Below are 19,141 nucleotides of genomic sequence, written 5' to 3'. Positions count from 1 at the left end.
ATAGATGAAAAACATGTAACGTTGTTGTTTGTCTGTCTATCAAAAAAAAGTTTTAAAATCAATGCAGCCCAACCTGAGATATCCCACACATTCTTCTTCCTTGTCAAAACCTGGCGCCTACATTACCAACAATGCAGCTTGACCGTCGAAAGAGATTCAGGTGTGTTATGCTAGTAGCGGCTAATGTAGCCTTGAGCTGCTAGCTTCAAGCAGAGATGAGGAGGGAGCTGCAGAGGTCTGGGAAGCTCACTTCTTTCTAACTCCAAACCTCCAGGTTTTTTAAATTTTCAAACTACAGACCCAAATGACCCAAGTGACATCACATGAGGCAATTTATCAGCCTTCAGGCAGCTCCCTCTGGAGCCACAAAAGGCTTTCCTAACTTTTTGTCACATGTGCAGCAGGACCCCCACTAAGACCTGTAAACAGACTTGATTTGTTCAATCAGTTCCCCTTAAAGCATGATTCAAGCATCTGCTACTTGATTTTCATACAGTACAGAACTGAAAGGAAACCATTTTATAAATACATTTTATGTATTTACTCTACATGTTTCATGTTTCTGAAGGAGGAGGGCGGCTGCTTCTACACTAACTTCTCTGTTTTTGTGACAGTTGATGTCTTGTGATCACTAAGAATAACCGGGCTCACCGTGGGACTGGCCTGGACCGACCACAGATTCCCACGACCCCTCCTCTCCACAGAGAGAGAGACTAATCAAAACACAGGCTGCATTGGCGCTCAGAGCAGCGAGGAGACCCGGAGAGGCACAGCGGCTTTGCACCACTTTTAGTAAGACTGTTATTCACTATTAAAGCTTCATTTCAGGCTCTGCAGCACCCGCTGTTGCGCTGCACACGGGCTCACACAGTAAAGCCAAGGATGGGGGGAAAAAACCCGTCTTAATCTGAGGAGGAATTAGGTGAAAGTGTGGATTTAACCGCGAATCAAAGTGGCGGAGAAGACACACGGAGGAGTGGGAGGAATAACGCAACTCAGGGGGTTTTATTTGGATAATGCCGAGGAGCCGGTTTCTGCTTCGGATTTACGTCCAAAACAAGGCAAGTACTCAATCTGCTGTTATATGAACTGCGTTAAAGTAGCCGGACAGTGAACTGCAGTGGATTACTGTAGTCTGCAACAGTGCTGTCGAGCACCATGAATTAAAACATGACATTAAAGATGCATGCGTACGAGCACTTATGAAACATGACTTGATGGGCAATTTATCACGCTCGTTTGCGTCCTGTTGAATCACCCGTTGTGTTCACTTGCCCCGGGGGGAATTATATCATCATGAGTTTAGTTGGAGCAATTACCGTAGTAACGGGACTCTATTTTCATGACTGCAGCGAGATTGTGAAATGAAATCACAAGGTCCTGACAGGGGTCAGTCGTTTTTACCCCCATGATGATGAGTGAGTGGTTCAATAACAGTTCAGTCCGGGATCAGAGAGGCTGCTGCTGCGGGGAAGAGGAGAGAGAGGAGAGCCTCTGTGTGGCTCCACAGAGACACTGGAGGAGCTGCAGGAGGGTTGGCATCTCATTAACTCGACCACATGTCTTATTAAAGCAGCTATTTCCTGTTGTGTGCAATGCAGAGTAAACCATCTCCCCTCCCTCTGATGCTCCATGCAACACTTTCTTGCGTAATTAAGTATTTCTGCTCTTTGTCCTCTCTTCTGTGTCTCCGTGTCTCTGTTCAGTCTGAAGCCAGAGGATGACAGCAGCCAGTCCCGTCTGCAGCCCCACCTCCTCCCTCTCCACCCAGTCATCACCTGTTTGCCTCTCAGCATGCCGCAGACACCTGAGGAAAGGCAAAGCCCTCCAAACCAAGCTGCACCTGCGCTCTGCCCCAGGCGTGTGGCTGATGCTGGGTGTAGCGGTGGTTTTGGTGGGGATGGGTGTTGCGGTGGCGGGCTACATATCCGCAGCACCGAAGCCCGTGGGCGGCCGAGGCAGCACCCCCGTTGAGAGGATGAAACTGGCCGGGCCCGTGGTCATGGGAGTGGGCCTGTTCATCTTCATCTGCGCCGCCACGCTTCTGTATGAGAACCGGGACCTGGAAGTCCTCCGACGAGAGACACCCGATGACCTTGAGGATCTGAAGGGAGGAAACGGCTGGGAGGACTCGCAGGAGCAGCCCAGCTACAGCTGTCAGGAGCAGTGGGAGTGTAAAGATGGAGAGCAGGGATCCTGGGCCTCTCCGGCCCACACACTCCGCGGCCCTCCTCTTCCTCCTCTGCCTCACAGCTACAGACACAACATCAGCAGCGGACCATCACCGCCGCTTCCTTCAGGAGGTAGAGATAAAGAGGAGGATGGAGAGGAGGAGGGGAAGGAGGGTAGGTCAACCCTGCTGGCCCGAGTTCTGCACCACCAGGAGCCAACTCCTCACCCTCCCTCCCCCTGCCCGTCCATCTCTCACTCCTCTGTCTGCTCAGACTCTTGCAACTCTAGTGAAATCAACTTCAACATACGGACAGGTTCTCCTCCGCCGCCTCAATGCTGAGCCCCCCCACTGGCTTCAACTTCTACTGTCTCATAAAATATGCATGATGAGATACATCTGAACGCTTCACGTGCAGACACACACTAAAGACAAGACTATGCATTCCTCAATAAACAGATGAAATGTTTGTTGGTATGTTTTAGTGCCTCTGAGTGGCGCAGTGGCTCTGAGTCACGGTCTATGAAGGGTGTTTTTGTCCTACATCGTTCTCTGACTCACCCATGTTTGAAAGATTGGAGCTCTGCTGTTTGATGTCAACTCGCCATCTTGTTGTCTTTGAACTCACCCATGCCCCAAAATCCCTAAAACCACTGCTTGTTTGACCATATTTGGACGTGAGGAGGATTGCTGAAAACTTATTTGGGTGCCATACGAGATAGACACACTCACTCACACACACACATCCTCTGCAGAGGTACAGCGTCTACATTTCCTTGCTGAAGAGGTTTGGTTAAGAGGATGAGCCAGATTAGGTCTCAAATGAGTTTTTATCTAATCTCACACATACTATAATCTACTCTTTATCTGAGGAAATTGTGTCTCGGTATAAACAAGAGAAGCACACAAGGCCACACTCCACTCACTCGACACCTACAGCCACGCTATAAATACCAGCTGCTGCTCTGTACACATGCAAGCGTGGACTCCAGTTTCAGTTTTTTTTACTGTAATTCAACCTTTTTTTTTTTTATTCAGTGTCAGCTGCTCAGTTGTCTCCCTTTTCGCAAGTGTGGTGAGGCGAGATCTTAAAGAATTTCAATCAGAGGGTGCAAAGAAAGAAAAGAGCAATGACTTAAAAAAAAAAAAGCAGAATCTGGTGAGGCTGATATGAGTTATTCCTGACGTAAGCTTAACTGAGAAAAGCGGTCCTGCGAGTCGTGTAACTGAAGCCTCACTCTCCCACCATCCCGACCTTTTATCTCCTCTCTCTTCATCATGCGATTCCTACGCTTTATTCAAATACTCAGTCCTCCATCTCAGTCCTCGCCTTCTGCCAAAATAGAGTAAAACAATGCAGAGTGAAATGTTGTCGGGTCCAATTAAGCCAAAAGCGGGCATGTTTGAACAGGCCGAGAGGTAAAGGGGGTAGGATTTTAATTATCGCCAGCATTTTCTCCTCCAGCCTCTAATTACACAGGGGATCAGTCTGAAGGGTTTTATAGGTGCTTTAGGACTGCAGAGTATTTCCTTGTTGTTTGGGCCCATGCTGGGATCCTGCCATCCAGATGAGGACCGAGACTAAAGTGTACAGTAATTTGCAGCCACACATTTCACTCACTTAAAGCAGCACCCATCTCTCTCTCACACACACACACACACACACACACACACACACAGAGTCAGTAGAGAGGTTTGTGTAGGTACAGTATGCTGTTTTAAGACGCTGGATGTATCTTTCAGTAGCAGGGATGAGGTGGGGAGATGTGTCTGAATCTTGCAACAAGCTGCAAGCAGCCTCCTTCGCACTCGTCGCTCAGAAAAGCAGCTCTCTCCGCACTCTCACACATACACGAGTCCTTCTCAGTGTCAGATGCTCTGGTGTGTTTACATTTAGAGGGAAAGATTGGATTGTAGAGCTGCAGCTAAAGATTATTTTCATTACAGATTAATCTGCAGATTCTTTTCTCGATTATTGTCAAATCTTTTTGTCCACGCCCAGTTGCCAGTTTATTAGGTACAATATAGGTCTTATACGACAGTCCCGCAATAAATCCTACCTCCATAATGTTCAATTATAGAGAGATTTTGTGGTCATTTTGGAGGCTGCAGTTTGTAATGCTGTTTAATTGTATTGCGTTATACTGACAGTGTTTCTATTATTTTTTCCAGCCCATTTATATCAATGAGGGTAGGCTAAATTAGACAAACACCTCTCTGTATAATGCAATGCAGATAAACGGCACCACAAGCTACATCCTCCAAAATCACCATAAATGTGTCAGAATATATTGAAAAAATGATGAAACATACAGTAAGTCTTTAAATTACTTCAAAATTGCTTGTTTTGTCCGAACAACAGTGATAAACTCAAAGATACTGAGTTCATATTGTAAGACATAAGACAAAGAAAAGGAACAACTCATCACATTTGAGAAGCTGAAATCAGTAAATTGTTGAGGCATTGTTGACTCAAACACTTAATCAACTAACTGTTTCAGCTCTGCTAGTGGCAGTTATAATTATGCTGCTATTTCTTCAGACACATGTTGCATAGAGTTTGATTTGGCAGGCGTTAATCCTGACGTTCAGATTAAATTCAGATGTGAAATGTCTTCTTTGAATCTGACACAAAATATGCACGCAGGCAAGCAGCACTGCAGCAACTCTGCAGAATACAAGACGTCTTAGAGGTTTCTCGTGTGTACATCAGTGTGTGTGTGCGACTGTGTTGTTACATAATTCAGCAACACATGTTTTTTGCTGCATTGAGAATATAACTGAATCGAATTCCCTCCTCTGAGAGATTAGTGTGTGTGTGTGTGTGTGTTGATACATATCTGAGCAGACGGACGCGAGGCTGTAAGCTGCTTAAACCCTGCGCTGAGTCAGGACGCATGCAATTTCTGTTCCTTAAGAGAGAGGAGCTATGATCAACATTTTTTGGTATAGAAGATGTGAGTCACTGAGGATCAACCAGCCTGAAGATTTAAAAAAACTGTTTGTTTTTTTTACTCAAAGACTTCAGGAGGAAAAGGGATTCAGTTAAGAAGTCTTTGTAAAAAGTGAGAAGTATCACGTGGATGGAGAAATGTTTTGCCTACGTCTGGCATTCAGTACTTCAGCAGAGGGATGAGTTACCAGCCTGGTTTTATATGTAACATTCACGCTGTATCTTCTGTTAAAACAGCTAATAAACCAATAACACTTTCTGACATTTAAGGAGACATACAATCCTTCTGGTTGCCAAACTCCACATCCCACCCCCTCTTCTCTCACAGACCCTTACAACACAGGAGAGGTTTGTAATTTGCATCTATTCCCCCCAAAAACGTCCTTTGTTTGATCATCTGCAGCCTTTCAGCAGCTGTGACTGGTGCCGGACAAATAGCAGGTGCATTCCTGACTAATCCAATTTCAGCCCTGCTTCCGGTCTCCTCAGCAGTCCGCATGGTGTAGTCAATGGAAGAAGTATTGCGCTCAAAATGAAAGGACTAATATTCTGTGTTTTTGCCATCTTGATGCTCACACCTGCTCAAGGTAAGATGACATCGGTTTATAGTAGGTGCAGAGCAAACGTCTTCTATTTTACAACATGGCAGCTACTAAAACTTTTATGTTTTACCCCTTAAAGACAACAACCTGGCATAAAAATATTTTTAAAATATATATTTCTGGTTGATAGTTATTCATGAGCTACAGATTCTTGCTGGTTTCACAAAATTAATAATCTACTTTGGAGGATTTTATTAATATAATAATAATAATAATAAATTGATATATATGACTGAATGTATATCAAATGAATAGCCCACTTGATTTGTGAAATATTAGACTACTTAATACAACAGCCCTGCAATAAATTAGGGCTGCAACTAACAATTATTTTCATTATTTATTCATCAGCAGATTATTTTCTTGATTAATCATTTGGCTTATAAAACATCAGAATAATAATGAAAAACATCCATCCCAGTTTCCCAGAGTCCAAGGTGACAACTTCTAATGTCTAATTTTGTCTAAAATCTAAACCTGAACCTAAATCTAACCCCCAAATATTCAATTTACTACAGTGTAAGACAAGGAAAAGCAACAAATCTCCACGTTTGAGAAGCTGGAACCATCAAGTGTAGCCAGTGTAGTCTATTTTTTTATGGTTTTAAAAGAGGTGTTAATTCAACTTTATGGTCATTTTGGAGGCTGCAGTTTAATCTACCCTCATTGAAGAAAACAAACAGTTGTTGTTGTCGTGTTGCTGTTCAACAGCAGCACAAACTACGTTCTCCAAAATGTCCACACAGTTGAATCAACACTTCTTTAAAACAGTTTCAACAGATACTGAACATTTATTGCATTTTATTGCACTGTTGTGTGCCACTGCACTGGCTTGATGTAAATATAAATTAGCATCTCAGTACAGATTTAGTAAACTGTACTCTCCTAACCCCACTAACCCTACCTCAATACTCTTTTGCCTGGAAGTTCACCTGAGCTAGCACTAGCTAACAAGATGAGAGGGGATAAGGATTGTCAGTCTCACTGAAACGTATCTTATGCCCCCGAGCAGGAGATTAGTCTGTTTCCAGCAGCAGTCTGTAGCAGCACGACAAAGCTAAATCTCAGACAGCTAAAACTACCTGGATAATCACATGTTTTTGTATCCAAATATGCTGTTTTATTGCATTTATTTGAATTCAAAATGGCAGACTTAATATGAGCTCAAAATAAAGACTTTAACTTTAAAGGGATTATCAGCCACATTTGATGAACAGTTCGAAAACTTTTTGTTCTGTCGGCACTTTGTTTTAGCGCTGTGCCAGCGCTGGAGAAAGGTCTGGCTGAATCCATTATCATTCGGCTTGTTTTTAATTCTTTAAACCAGTCGCAATCGTCTTGGGTGGCGCTAAGCCCAGGATGCCCAGGTGCCTGTTCAAAATGCAATAAAACACAGATAGCAGAAGGGGAGGAGAGCAGAGTTAGACCCACGGCCTACTTCCTGTGCGTCAGACTAATAAATGACTAGTTTTTAGGAAGAAGCCTCTTTGCATTTCAAGAGCTGATGTGAGGCACTAGTTGAATTATTTTGAGGGATTGTGCAGTACAGTATGGTAGAAATAACCAAGGGTTTGTCCCACTCCTGCCAACTCTTTCTATTAATTCCAGTATCTGTCTGGTTAATAAAAACACGATGCAGCCTGAAGACTTGGAGCACTCCCTGAATAAAACAAGTCATGCACTCAAAGAAAGAAAATTCCAGACTGCTGCAGAATAAACAAAACATTTCTGAGATGCCTAAGTGCTCAGCAGAATGTGGCTCATCAGTTTGGCTTGATGTCCTTCAACAGCGCTCCAACGCTTCACACATTCAGCACCCCCTGAATAATAAATGTGTCCAACAAGCTATTACATAAAAGCCTCGAAATCTGAATAATCCAAAGCATTTCCTCCATTAATCTGACATCCATACTGTTAATAAGTGTATATTCTCTGTTCTTAGCTTTTTCGTCTTTTTAACACTGTTATCTGTTGTTGAGTGTTTTATCAGTTGCCTGATGTTGTCAGTTTTACTGGTCATAATTAGATTAAAATTTTCAATAACCAACTCAAAAACATTTTTTATTTATCTTTAATTATCTCGTTGTTAGAATGCCAGTAAAGCTTTACTGTATCAAACTGTCCTGTTTCTGTGGTGTTCCTTGGGCTCAGGTGAGGAGGAGGAGCAGTTAGAGCAGCTCATGGAGTCAGTGCAATTTGAGGAAGAAGCAGAGGTTCTGGAGTGTTTCCGTTGTGACCTGGGCTTCTGGGATGCCTGCTACACCACTGAAACCAACTGTAGCCTCGGGCAGCGCTGCTACACGGGCCGAGGGAAGGCAGGTGTGTTCAACAAGACTGTATTTTTAGTCAGTGTATGCTGATTCATTGATATCTAAGCATTAGAACGGGTGTGAAGGGTATCAGGGTGGAGATACTGAATACCATGGTCTTGTCTCCCTAGCTGATTCTCTGGACATTAAGACTCTGGGTTGTGTGAAGGCGGAGGAGTGCGGTGTTGAGACTACGGTGGAGCTCTTCTCCAACAATACCATCTTTGTCATGACCAAACACTGCTGCGACACTCCCTTCTGCAACTCGGCGCACAAACTTCCAATCACCACACTTTTATATTTCACCGTGGCTGTTCTAACCACCTGGCACCTCGCTGAAGCGTCAACGGGATCACAGTAAACAACATTTATTTCTGCATTTATTTCTGTTGTCAAAACAAAAAGAAAGAGACTGTGTGAAGTGATGCTGAAAGGACTTCAACCATATGGTGAGGAAAAATCACCAGCTTTGCAGAATTTTTGTACTGTCCAATACACTGCTGAATTAGAAAGCTCTACTTAAATAATTATGGCATAAACATATTAATTTAGAAATACTTTAATCCAACCAATCTGTTTATATCATATTTGAATTAATTTATGGTATTTCAACTGAAAAACACAAGAAAAAAATGTGAGCTTTTTTTCTTTTGCTACAACATAAACCTTTGCAACACATGCAGTATAATAAATGTTTCAGTTCTACTGTAATAGAGTTCTTGTCATGTATTTAGGTAAACATATCCTGTCTACAGGTGGAGCATCAGTAAAAAGCCTGCTCTCTCCCAAAACCAACTAAAAACTTTAGATAATGAGTGAACAAACTGACCACAGAGCTGTAGAACAGTTCAGCTGCGGTTCAGCAGCTCCCCAGCAGAGGGCAGGAGCTCCTCTTTCATGAAATGTTGAAGGTCTAAGTCTTTGTCCTCCAGGTCGAGGCTCAGGAACTTCTCCACCACAGACCTGCACCTGTCAGTCACACAAACGCAGACAGACACGTCTATCTGCATCAATACACGGCTCTCACATGTTTTAATCATCATTCTGTTTAGCTGGAGTTCAACAAACCTGTTCGCCTGCTCATCCGATGATGCCTTGTCAATGCGTTTAATGGGCCTTCCTGTCCTGTACAGTTCAGACACCTGACCACACACACACACACACACACACACACACACACACACACACACACACACACATCCACAAACAGTCAGTCTATGTCAGCATGCCTCTGTGTGTCTATGTGTGTGTGTGTGTGTGTGTGTCTGTGTGTGTGTGTGTGTGTGTGTTTACCTCCACTCCTCGCTGTACAAGGCTGGTTGGCAGACCTGCCAGTGTAGCGATGTTGGCAGCATAGCTGGACTGGCAGATTCCTTCCTTCAGTTGGTACAGAAACACCAACTCATCCCCGTCCACCGCTGTCTCTAGAGTCTAACACACACACACACACACACACACACACACACACACATTAATACACAACCACATACACACAAAAATCCCACACTTATAAAATAAACTTCTAATGAGGTAAAACAAATCTCAAGTGGAGCCTCATTAGCTAACGGGCCACTTGGAAGTTTTTGCTGTCAACATTATTCTGCAGCATTAACTTCATGAAACCTCACTGGACATTCACAAACTACTTCCGGCTACATTTTATCATTGTGCTTGAGTATTTCTCAGTACCAGAAGAGACAGCAGGCCAGAGGAGGGCAGCAGGTCCAGCTGCAGCACACTGTGGAAGTTAGTGGCCAACAGGACGTGAGGAACATCCACCGGAGCTTTTCTCAGCCAATGAGAGATGGATGCAGCCAGCAGGGACAGTCCATCCACCTGAAGGGTAACATTACACTGTGTGTTTCTGAACGAAGATTAAGCTGCTATTAGTTAAGGTTAAGGTTAAGCTCTTTACACAAACCCTTAATCGAGATTGAGTTGGTGCCATGAATAAACCAATTAACAGAACATTCTGTGGATTAAAAGGTTCACACACCAGATGCCCCCTTCTGTTTTGAAGGTACAGTATTACAAAAACAAATGTTTACTTAATTGATGCTAATGTTACTTACAGGTGATTATACGTAATCTTGGCAAGGGAATTCCACAGTAACCCAATTAATATTAAAGTAAGCCAGGCCTTTTTGATGAAAGGTATTGATTTATGATGAAAATATGTATCCATGCACACAAGAATAGGAATTCTAAGTAATTATAGTCTATTTTTCACAAAAGACAAATCAAAGTTTGTGTGTTAACATTGTAACGTTTGTGCAAATAGGTAGCAAACTCTCCACAAGGTGGCGCTGTCCCGTCATTGTCCGACCACCTGAACCACCTACAGGAAAGGAAAGCAAAAGCGCCAGCAACTTAAACCTGCAGATGTAGGCTTTTGCATTCATTTCTGATATTGTACAGCAGAAAGATAGATAGGAAATGTGGGGAAAGTCAGAGGGGTATGACATGCAACTAAAGAACCAGGCCTTGTGGTTACATGGTACATGTCGCCACCTACAGGCAAGGAAAGCTGCTTACAGCTGCTTACATTTTAACACCTGCACCACGTGCAGGTAAGATTGTTAAGTTGCTACTTCTTTTTTTAGCACTGCAGTTTTTAAGTTACTGCACTTTTTTCTGTAGGTTCATCATCACGAGGTGCCCTTTCACACTGTCACATTGTCATTTGGCTTTAACATATATGAACTGGAATAAGACGGAACTGGCAGTTGGTTTTTATTGTTTTGTTCTGGCCTCAGCCTCCCACACCTCTATTTCTTCTTTAGGAAAATAAAATTGGTTTGGACCTTCTCCGTCCCTCTGCAGAGTAACCTGGCAGACAGTGATGGAGGACGTAGAAGACACTGACACAGCAGTGTGCACGCTCTACATGTCCAAGTATCTGGCAGGAAATATGCTCCAGTCTCAAAACTAAAATATAAAATATAAAAAAAGTATGAAACACTTATCAACACCTCTATATCTGCGGCTCTAAACAGCTGCTGCTGTTTTCTTACTAATAGGTGGCACATGTTGGGCTGAACTGAAGGTCTGTTCGTGCTGCAGCTCTAAATGGGAGAATATTGTCTGGGATTGGTTTCAGGCGCTTCACATTAATGACACTGTGTGTGTGTCCTTGTTAAGTGTATACATATGTATTTCATTCACAAAGGGCCAAAACAAGTTCTTCTTACTGTGTTAGTTCCTTTTCCAAATTCATCGATGAGAACTAATGAGTTGCCGGTACTGCTGTTGAGAGCCTGGGCCATCTGGAGATTAGAGACACAAAGTGTTATGCTACACTCTGCTGTTTTGTAGTGTGTGTGTGTGTGTGTGTGTGTGTGTGTGTGTGTTATGGTTGTAGGCAGAAGTTCCTTTATAAAAATGTCTTGACAGGTGGAGAGTGGGAGTGGAGCTGGAGGGTAGTAGTGTTGAAATAAAGGATATGAACTTCCAACACCCACGTACACTGACATACATACACACACAGAAGCTTGTGTGCATAAGTGTATGTGAGTGTGTGTTAGGTACCTGGTTGAGGTCTATCATGAAGGTGCTGAGGCCCACAGACACGGACTCTCTGCTCTGCATGCGGGTAAAGATCCCATCCACCAGACCGATCTCTGCCTCCTTCGCGGGCACATCTGAGCCAATCAGAGCCATGAACACAATCAGACCCACCTGCCAAAGTCAAATCAGAAGGCAGGTTATGTTACAAGTCAGGGTTGGATGATAAGTACTGTGGTGGGAACTGAAGTATCACAGAGGTCAAAACTCCCCCCAATGAAGTGTAAAATTATTCTCATTAAGAAACTTTATTGTCACCCTTAATTGCAGTGCTCTAAATGTGTTTTCTGATGAGGTTGTATATTACAGCTTCAAGGCTTCTTCTAATAATTAATAAAGTAAAATAGTTTGGAAAGGGAAAATGTAAATTTTGTACATCATGACAGCTGTCTTCATGTGGCATATTGCTGAGGTAACTAGTATCTGTAGTGCAACTACAGGTTCTGAAGACACATATGTTGAAGGCAGATTATATGCAATTATGCAGATATAAGTATTGTCTGCCACTTGAAGAGCTTCACTGCTCTCTATTAGTTTTGCTGTAATTGCTTGTCTGAACACAGCTTCTCACTGGTTGTAGCAAAAGAAACAACAAAGAAACAAGCGTGTTTGGCATCAATGACATGCCGATTTCAGGTAAACAGGAACCTGAAGCATGTACACACTGAGAAAAAACACACAGAAAAAAAGACATGTCAAAACAGTGTCACTGATCCTGTGGTGAAGTGACACAAAAGATTGAGTGTAATGGAGCTCGTCAGGACCAGAAGCAGTTTATCATTGTACCTGTTACTGAGACAGTCAAACTTGTATGCAATTGTTAGTGAACACAGGGTTTTTTCTGACTGTCCCACCTGTTTGAGGTAGATGCTCTTGCCAGATGAGTTGGGGCCAGTGATGATCTTGACTCTGCCCTCCGACTCTGAGCTCTGGAGGGAGTTGGACACAAACACAGGAGAGCACAGCTCTAACAGCGGGTGTCTAGAAATTAAAAAAATACAGACATTTATCAATCCTGTGCTGCATTCTCATATTGAATACCACGTCTGCTTTATGGGTGTGGTGTGTGCACATGCCCGTTTGTGTGTGTACTGTGTATGTGATTAGTAATCAGACTAATGTTAGATTACATGACCTACTTTCCATCATACATGTAAAATTTTAGATTACAATAAGAACTGGAGAGCCTGGATGATTATTTCCATCTAGTGAGTGAGTGCCTACCTGCCCTGTGTGACTGCTATCTTCCTGTGGCTGGCTAGTTTGGGTGAGGTGTAGCCGTACTCTTGGGAGGCGCTGCTCATAGCCATCAGACAGTCCAGCTCAGCAGTGAGATCCAGAACCTACACAACACAACACACACATTAAAAAACACTGCCTGAACAGAGCAGTTTTGACCAATCAAAGACCAGCAAGCAGGATTTCTAGAGAGTAACAGGGTTGTGTATGTGAATTTAGATGGAAGCTGTGTATTTAGACACATTTTTGTGGAAAATACGAGTATTTGGAACAAACTGGGCATACAGATGGACAACAAAGAAGTGGATTATGTAGCAGGAGCAGTGTGAGAATTTGTTGCCATGAGAATCCACAGTGAAGGTGGGTGAAAGAGAGATTTTGTGGATTATCACTTTAATAAAGCTTAATAAGTTTGAAACCCTGCAAGTCTGCATTTTAATAAAGCTCCTTGTTGATTTTACATTTATCTAATTGCCAAGTTGCAATCTGCCTAATAACTGGAACATTTTAACCATAGCTACAATATTGTAAACACAAAAACTCATTATCTAACCTGAATGCTCATTCCGCCCTCAAAAATAACAATAAAATGAGCAATTGCAGTATGAAATAGCAACAAACCCATCTGTCATCTGACAAATATCACAGCACTCGAAATTAAATTGTAATGGGAGCAAGACCTGTTTCATAATCAAAATGTACAACACAGCCAAAGGAAACACTAATAGCTAATCATAACAAACTGTTAGCTAGTCACCTACACACATTAACAGATTTACTTTCATGCCAACAATAATTTCTATCAGAGTGGGAGTCATGTTTTAAACTCTGGAACCTGGAAGCGCACAGTGATGCACACCGACCTTGTAGAGGGAGGTGCTCCTCTCGAGGATTGTGTTCTGCAACTGTGTCATTACTGCCGTCTCCATGTCTGAGAAACAGGAAGTATACCATCAGGAAAGCCTTCAGTGGTTGTGGTCATTTCTAAAAATGTCAGGTACACATCTATCAGGTAAAAGACCTCTGATGTCACAGTGCAAGTCTCCTAGGAGGTCGTCTAGCTCTTTGGTTCTCTGGCTGCGGTAGTGCAGACGGTCCTCTGACAGAAACTTGCCCACAAGGACACAAGGAAAAGACAGAGTATTGAAGCAATGAGCATTTGTCACAAACAAACACAATTTACATGTTGACAATCATACACAAACCATAAAATCAAGCCCCTCGATCTCAAAATCCTCTTTCTCCACCATGCTAGGCAGGCGTGGGACAGAGAGCAGGAATCCAATCTGTAAGGAGAATTAAACAAAGATATAAGAGCACTGATATGTGTGGTGCTCCAGAGAAACTGTTTTCACCATATCTGATAGTATGAACCCCACCAATGATACAGTACATGCAGTCACAATCCAGATGAATAAATAAAAATGTAGCATAACATGAAGCTCAGACCAGAGGGATGTAGATGACACAGCAGGAGGGGATGCGAGCATCCAGGTGTTCCAGCTCTCTTCTGGCTACATCTGTCAGGAAGTCGGACAACCCCATCATCCTCCTCTTCTCTGACAGAGTGAGGAAGCATTGTTATGACTTTAAATCAACCGCCATATAAACGTATCATCACAGGCTCATAACACTTATTATATGACTGATTTTGAATGCAGTATGGAGGCACTTACTCTCATCAATTGCTGGGTCCACGTTCGGTTTGATGGTGAAGCGGTTCTCGGCTATGCTGGTTTCAAAATCCACCTACATGTTACAAATCAGAGGTGGAGTCACACTCAGCAGTCGGAAAAACAATTGTGAACTACTGGCAACAAAAGCCAGGAGATTTCTCAGATTTACAGTGTATGTATTAAAGTGTGTGTGTCTCACAACTCGGCTTATGAGGGAGGCAATATAGTGGAGGTCATCAGAGAACCCTTCACTGATGTCACGAAAGAGCTGAATGGACTGAGGCAGGTGCCGCAACGTGTCCCTGATACACACCGCGCTGTACACAGTCTGACAAACACACACAAACACAACATTGTACACATTTAACAGAAGCAGTCACATGGATATGGTATGTATGATAATACTGCAGCTCTAACCTTGTAGAGACTCTGCCAGTCGGTCACTTTGGTGTGAGAGAGAGACATCCTGCGGAGAAGAGTCTAACACACACAAGCGTGCGCGCACACACACACACACACACACACACACACACACACACACACACACACACACACACACACACACACAGTTTCTAAGATCAAGTGGTGACAAGGCACATAAGGGGATAAATGGTCACAGATGTGGAGAAAAAAGTAGGTCATTGGTGAGAGTTGTTACTGGTATGTTACTGATGTTGCGCAGCGAGGACTGCAGGGTGCTCAGGGCGTCGGAGTTCTGTGGTGACGTGAAGAAATGTATCACTTCCTGTCTTCTGTGTAACACGGCCAGGTCCTGTGTTGGCCGCAGAAACCACTGACTGAGAGAAGAGAGGACATCATTCACCCTTATGGTACTTCTAGAAAGAAAATAGAACACACTACCACACGTTACATCTTCCAGCCTGTGACAGTAATCACAGTTACCAGATGTTGTGTGCGTGCAAAATATAATGGTTGTGTAAAGGAAAATGACAGAATTACATAAATGTACATTCCCACAAAAATTATAGCATGGAATTAAAATCACCATAATTTACACCAAAAACAGATGATGCTTTCTGTTGGAAAAGCTGACACATTTATCTTGTTGCCATAGATACAAGCAGCGGTATGCAAACCTTGAAATTCCTGAGACAAACAGAAATGTTCTGCCTGAATTGCGAAACAAGCAGTGCTGTAGTTTGTTTGTAAATATGTGACAAAACCTTTAATTTTTGTTGTTTTGGTAGCATTTGTTTGTAATGTTTCTAATAATAAATAAACTTTTACAAAGTAGTTAATTGTTTTACGTGATAATGTTAACCAGATAATTATGATTATATAATTGCTATATTTAGTATTATCGTCTTTTATAGAGCCCTTTGAATTTCTTCTATTTATTGAATTAGCTAAAAACTTGCCTATCAATAGTAGTCATAATATTACTAGTAGTAGTAGTGGTGGAGCTGCAACATTACTAGAGATATCTGACTATTATATCTCTATTTCTCGTACTAACTTTATAAATTTGGCGGTGGTAAAGACATCAGTTTAGTTTAACTGGATACTGAGGACCTCCTGAAAGAAACAACAGGCTTTTCTAATAAAAGCCTTACATTCTCTTCTGATAAAATAAAGGCCCCTTTATTATTTTTTTGTTGTGATTGGACTCTAGCAAGAGGTGTTTCTCACCGCAGCAGTTTGCAGCCAAACTTGCACCTGCAGCGGTTCAGTATCCCTACAACACACAATAAGGACAAGTAGTTCATGTAAACACCATTAGTTAAGACAGAGTAATAACGTCCTGAATACTACCTTCAGGGCTGCGTACCATAAAGACTGAGTCCTTCCTTTTCACCTGAATGCAGCTTGTACACTGATGGGTGAAGTTCTGATTTGAAGATCTGCAGCACACTGAAACAAATACAAAATCCCTGATCTCTCAACCACCCCTTGTCTCTTTTGTTTGTTTAGTTGCCTGCCTCACCTAATAATAGATAATAATATCCTATGTACGCAAGCTGGAGAAAATAGTCAAAGTCTTCTTTTACAAGTAATAGTCAAATTAAAATGTACTAAACAGCTGGCCTGTAGGTTTTAGTTGTGGAACACGGAACAATTAATGACAGTTTTAAGAGATCAGTATTAGCTTTTAGGGACATATATTGGACAAAGATAATTTATGTAATAGAGACTGCGCTTGTACAGTCTTACCTGTAGGTGTCTCGATCAATGCAGACAACGCCTTTACTATATTGGGAAGAAACAATGCACATTTCACAGAAGCAATATTTTTCATTCATGAAAAGTTCTGCATCACATGAGACAGGTTTGGTTTGCAGGTAGATATTAGAGAAACAGAGAAAATGTTATACAACAAATGTACATATACTATGAAAACACAATGCAGCAAATGCATGCCACAGTTTGACAGACTAAACCCTTAGTAGCTAAATACAGAGCAGTAAAAAATGACTCTTCATTGACAAAACTCATTATGGAAAATGTGTAATCACAGTCCTATGTGAGTGTGTGTGCATGTGTGTACTTGGCCACATTAGTGTGTGTCTTACAGCGTGTAGGCGTGAAACTGTAGGATAGGAACTCCAACACTGCCGTCTTCCAGCTCCACTCCCACTCTCCTCCTGTCCAGACATTTCAGCAGAGCACCCACTGCCCTCAGCTATCCAACAGATGTACACACACAAACACACATGAACACACAAAGAAATGATGGACTGATGGATAGGATGATATGTAGTCAGCTGGCTCACCATCAGGGGCGAGTCAAAGGGGATACAGGAGGAGAGGTAGGACATTTTGTCTCTCTCTGAAATGGAGGCAGGAAGGAAAGGCAGATGGGCAGAAAGTAGCCTCTGCTTACCGACCTCCAGACCTGCAACATTCAAAATGGACTCAAAATCAATCTGTTCATTGTGGAAAATCATGCAAATTAAATTCAGAAATCCTGCCTAAAAATTAATGAGGACATTTGGATATTATGGGTGGGCGTCTGTTTACCAAAGTCAACATATGGATAAGTAACCACCTCTGGTTTGAAGTCTGGGTTTGAACCTGAGATACAACAGATGGGATATTGGGAAGAAAAAGAAAAATATTTGGTTGTGTGACAGAAAAGTTCTTAGTAATTTCACATGGTAGAATTGTGTCACTATCGTGCTCAGTAAAAGCCTCATAAAGCAGTGTGTAATAGTTATACACTCACTCTTCTTCCTTATCACACTAGCTGGCTGCAGTGTCAAGCAGCCCTAATCTAATTTCATTCCCTTGACCCAGAAACTACTTGTCTCATACCATGTCAAAACAAAACTTTCCGTGACCTGTTTCTGTTCCCCCTCCCCATGCTTGAATAATTCTTGTCTCTCAGAACTCACCAGGTTGTTGCAGGAAGCGTGTCATGCAGCGCTCCTGCTTTGCACTGGTAATTATTACATGGGGACTAACCTCCTGGATGACTAAACAACAGAAAAAAGGAGGTACGAGGTACATACAGTATATTAAGGCAAGCACAAGTGTCAGTTTATGTACACAATTGTAATTTAGGCGCAATTGAAAATACATGAAATTCATAAACCTAATCTTATTTGGGGAAGAGACTGAGATTGTGCAACAGGATGTGTATTGTTTACCTCTGGCCAGCAGGTGGAGCTCATGGTTGTCAGGAGTGTCTATCATGTAGTGTAAAGAGGAGTCCTTACTGTCATAGAAGCAGAGGCCCACCTGTCCATGCTGGGCTAAGACACTCAGTAAAACCTGGTGATAAACAAATACAGGAGTGTTCATCTGACTGCTGCAACTATCTGCCACTCTGCTGGTGAGTGTGACGTTTGAATTTACCGCAGGTGGGTCCTCCTCCTCTTCTTCATCTCCATTAATGTCAGGGGGACCAAAAACGAACCCCCCTCCTCTCAGACCTTCCAGTGCTGCCATGCCCAATTAATTCTAGATAGGAACAGTCAAATTAAGCTACTAATTTAATGCCCTACATCAGTTATTTGACTATATAAAAGGCACAATATTTAAATTAAACTTTCAAAAATAAAAACTTTTAGCTAGTTAGCTATCTGTCTAGTTTAATAAATTAGATAATAAATTAAATACGTTAGCCGCCATTTCGCCAGGCGACTTACTGTAAACTAACCTTGCTAGCTTACATTTGTCTTCATCAAGTTAGCTAACATATACTTACAGGAGGGGTTGGGACTTTTTATAGTAAAGCTAACGGGCTTCAAGTATCGTTGGTAAAGTGTTATATTTATAAGGAGTTGATAAATCTTTCCTGTGCTTGTCATTTCCGGAGATATTATCTTCACGTGTGCTCTTTTGCGCAGGCGTTCCTTCCTGTCCCCATGTTGTCATAGCAACAGCCTCCTCTACGGAATGAGTGTTCACAGGTAAAATGTCTTGTTTGGCTAAAGTTTGACTTCAGCTAGTGATTATCATCAGCTAAACAGACCCGACATAGAACAAAAGACCCAGACAAACAATATGTAGTTACTGTATTTACTTTTATGAAAGTAGAAAGTAACAAAGATTTAACACAGGATCAATCAGTGGTCTAATAAAAGTCAACTTTTGTGTTTACATTTTCACCTTGCCTAATTTCAGAGAGAGATTACTTCCGACTCCACTAGGGGACAGTTCGAAAA

General features: G+C 42.3%; 2 protein-coding genes across 2 annotated transcripts; one reads left to right on the top strand and one right to left on the bottom strand.

Moving 5' to 3' along the window:
• The first annotated feature begins 1,720 nt into the window (after nucleotides 1–1,720).
• Nucleotides 1,721–2,512, top strand: LOC139290150 (transmembrane protein 200B-like). Its single transcript, XM_070911843.1, has one exon. It carries the CDS (start codon nucleotides 1,721–1,723, stop codon nucleotides 2,510–2,512), a length of 792 nt encoding a protein of 263 aa, XP_070767944.1.
• A 6,370-nt stretch (nucleotides 2,513–8,882) lies between these two features.
• On the bottom strand, nucleotides 8,883–18,422 carry msh5 (mutS homolog 5). The gene is made up of 25 exons (XM_070912062.1): nucleotides 18,330–18,422; nucleotides 18,122–18,245; nucleotides 17,867–17,947; nucleotides 17,493–17,546; nucleotides 17,246–17,367; nucleotides 17,045–17,154; nucleotides 16,686–16,721; nucleotides 16,303–16,385; nucleotides 16,164–16,209; nucleotides 15,172–15,310; nucleotides 14,931–14,993; nucleotides 14,713–14,841; nucleotides 14,514–14,586; nucleotides 14,287–14,396; nucleotides 14,043–14,123; nucleotides 13,859–13,946; nucleotides 13,701–13,768; nucleotides 12,823–12,941; nucleotides 12,453–12,579; nucleotides 11,563–11,712; nucleotides 11,226–11,300; nucleotides 9,724–9,870; nucleotides 9,328–9,465; nucleotides 9,103–9,176; nucleotides 8,883–9,003 (listed from the first exon to the last, which is right to left on the bottom strand). The coding sequence occupies exons 1-25, from the start codon at nucleotides 18,420–18,422 to the stop codon at nucleotides 8,883–8,885; spliced, it is 2,451 nt and encodes an 816-aa protein (XP_070768163.1).
• Between the last annotated feature and the right edge of the window lie 719 nt (nucleotides 18,423–19,141).

Source organism: Enoplosus armatus, chromosome 9, assembly GCF_043641665.1.
Source record: "Enoplosus armatus isolate fEnoArm2 chromosome 9, fEnoArm2.hap1, whole genome shotgun sequence".
In the NCBI taxonomy this organism is placed as follows: domain Eukaryota; kingdom Metazoa; phylum Chordata; class Actinopteri; order Centrarchiformes; family Enoplosidae; genus Enoplosus; species Enoplosus armatus.
Note: the sequence above shows the minus strand (reverse complement) of the source record. Positions and strands in the feature narration are given on the sequence as shown.

Bases quoted from the DNA above. Each gene is read 5' to 3' on its own strand.
- LOC139290150 (XM_070911843.1), top strand. From the start codon at position 1,721: ATGACAGCAGCCAGTCCCGTCTGCAGCCCCACCTCCTCCCTCTCCACC.
- msh5 (XM_070912062.1), bottom strand. From the start codon at position 18,422: ATGGCAGCACTGGAAGGTCTGAGAGGAGGGGGGTTCGTTTTTGGTCCC. The intron at 16,210-16,302 runs GTACGCAGCCCT...TGTGTGTTGTAG, and splicing joins GGAAGGACTCAGTCTTTATG to GGATACTGAACCGCTGCAGG. The intron at 14,124-14,286 runs GTCTGAGCTTCA...TTCTCCTTACAG, and splicing joins GTGTCATCTACATCCCTCTG to ATTGGATTCCTGCTCTCTGT.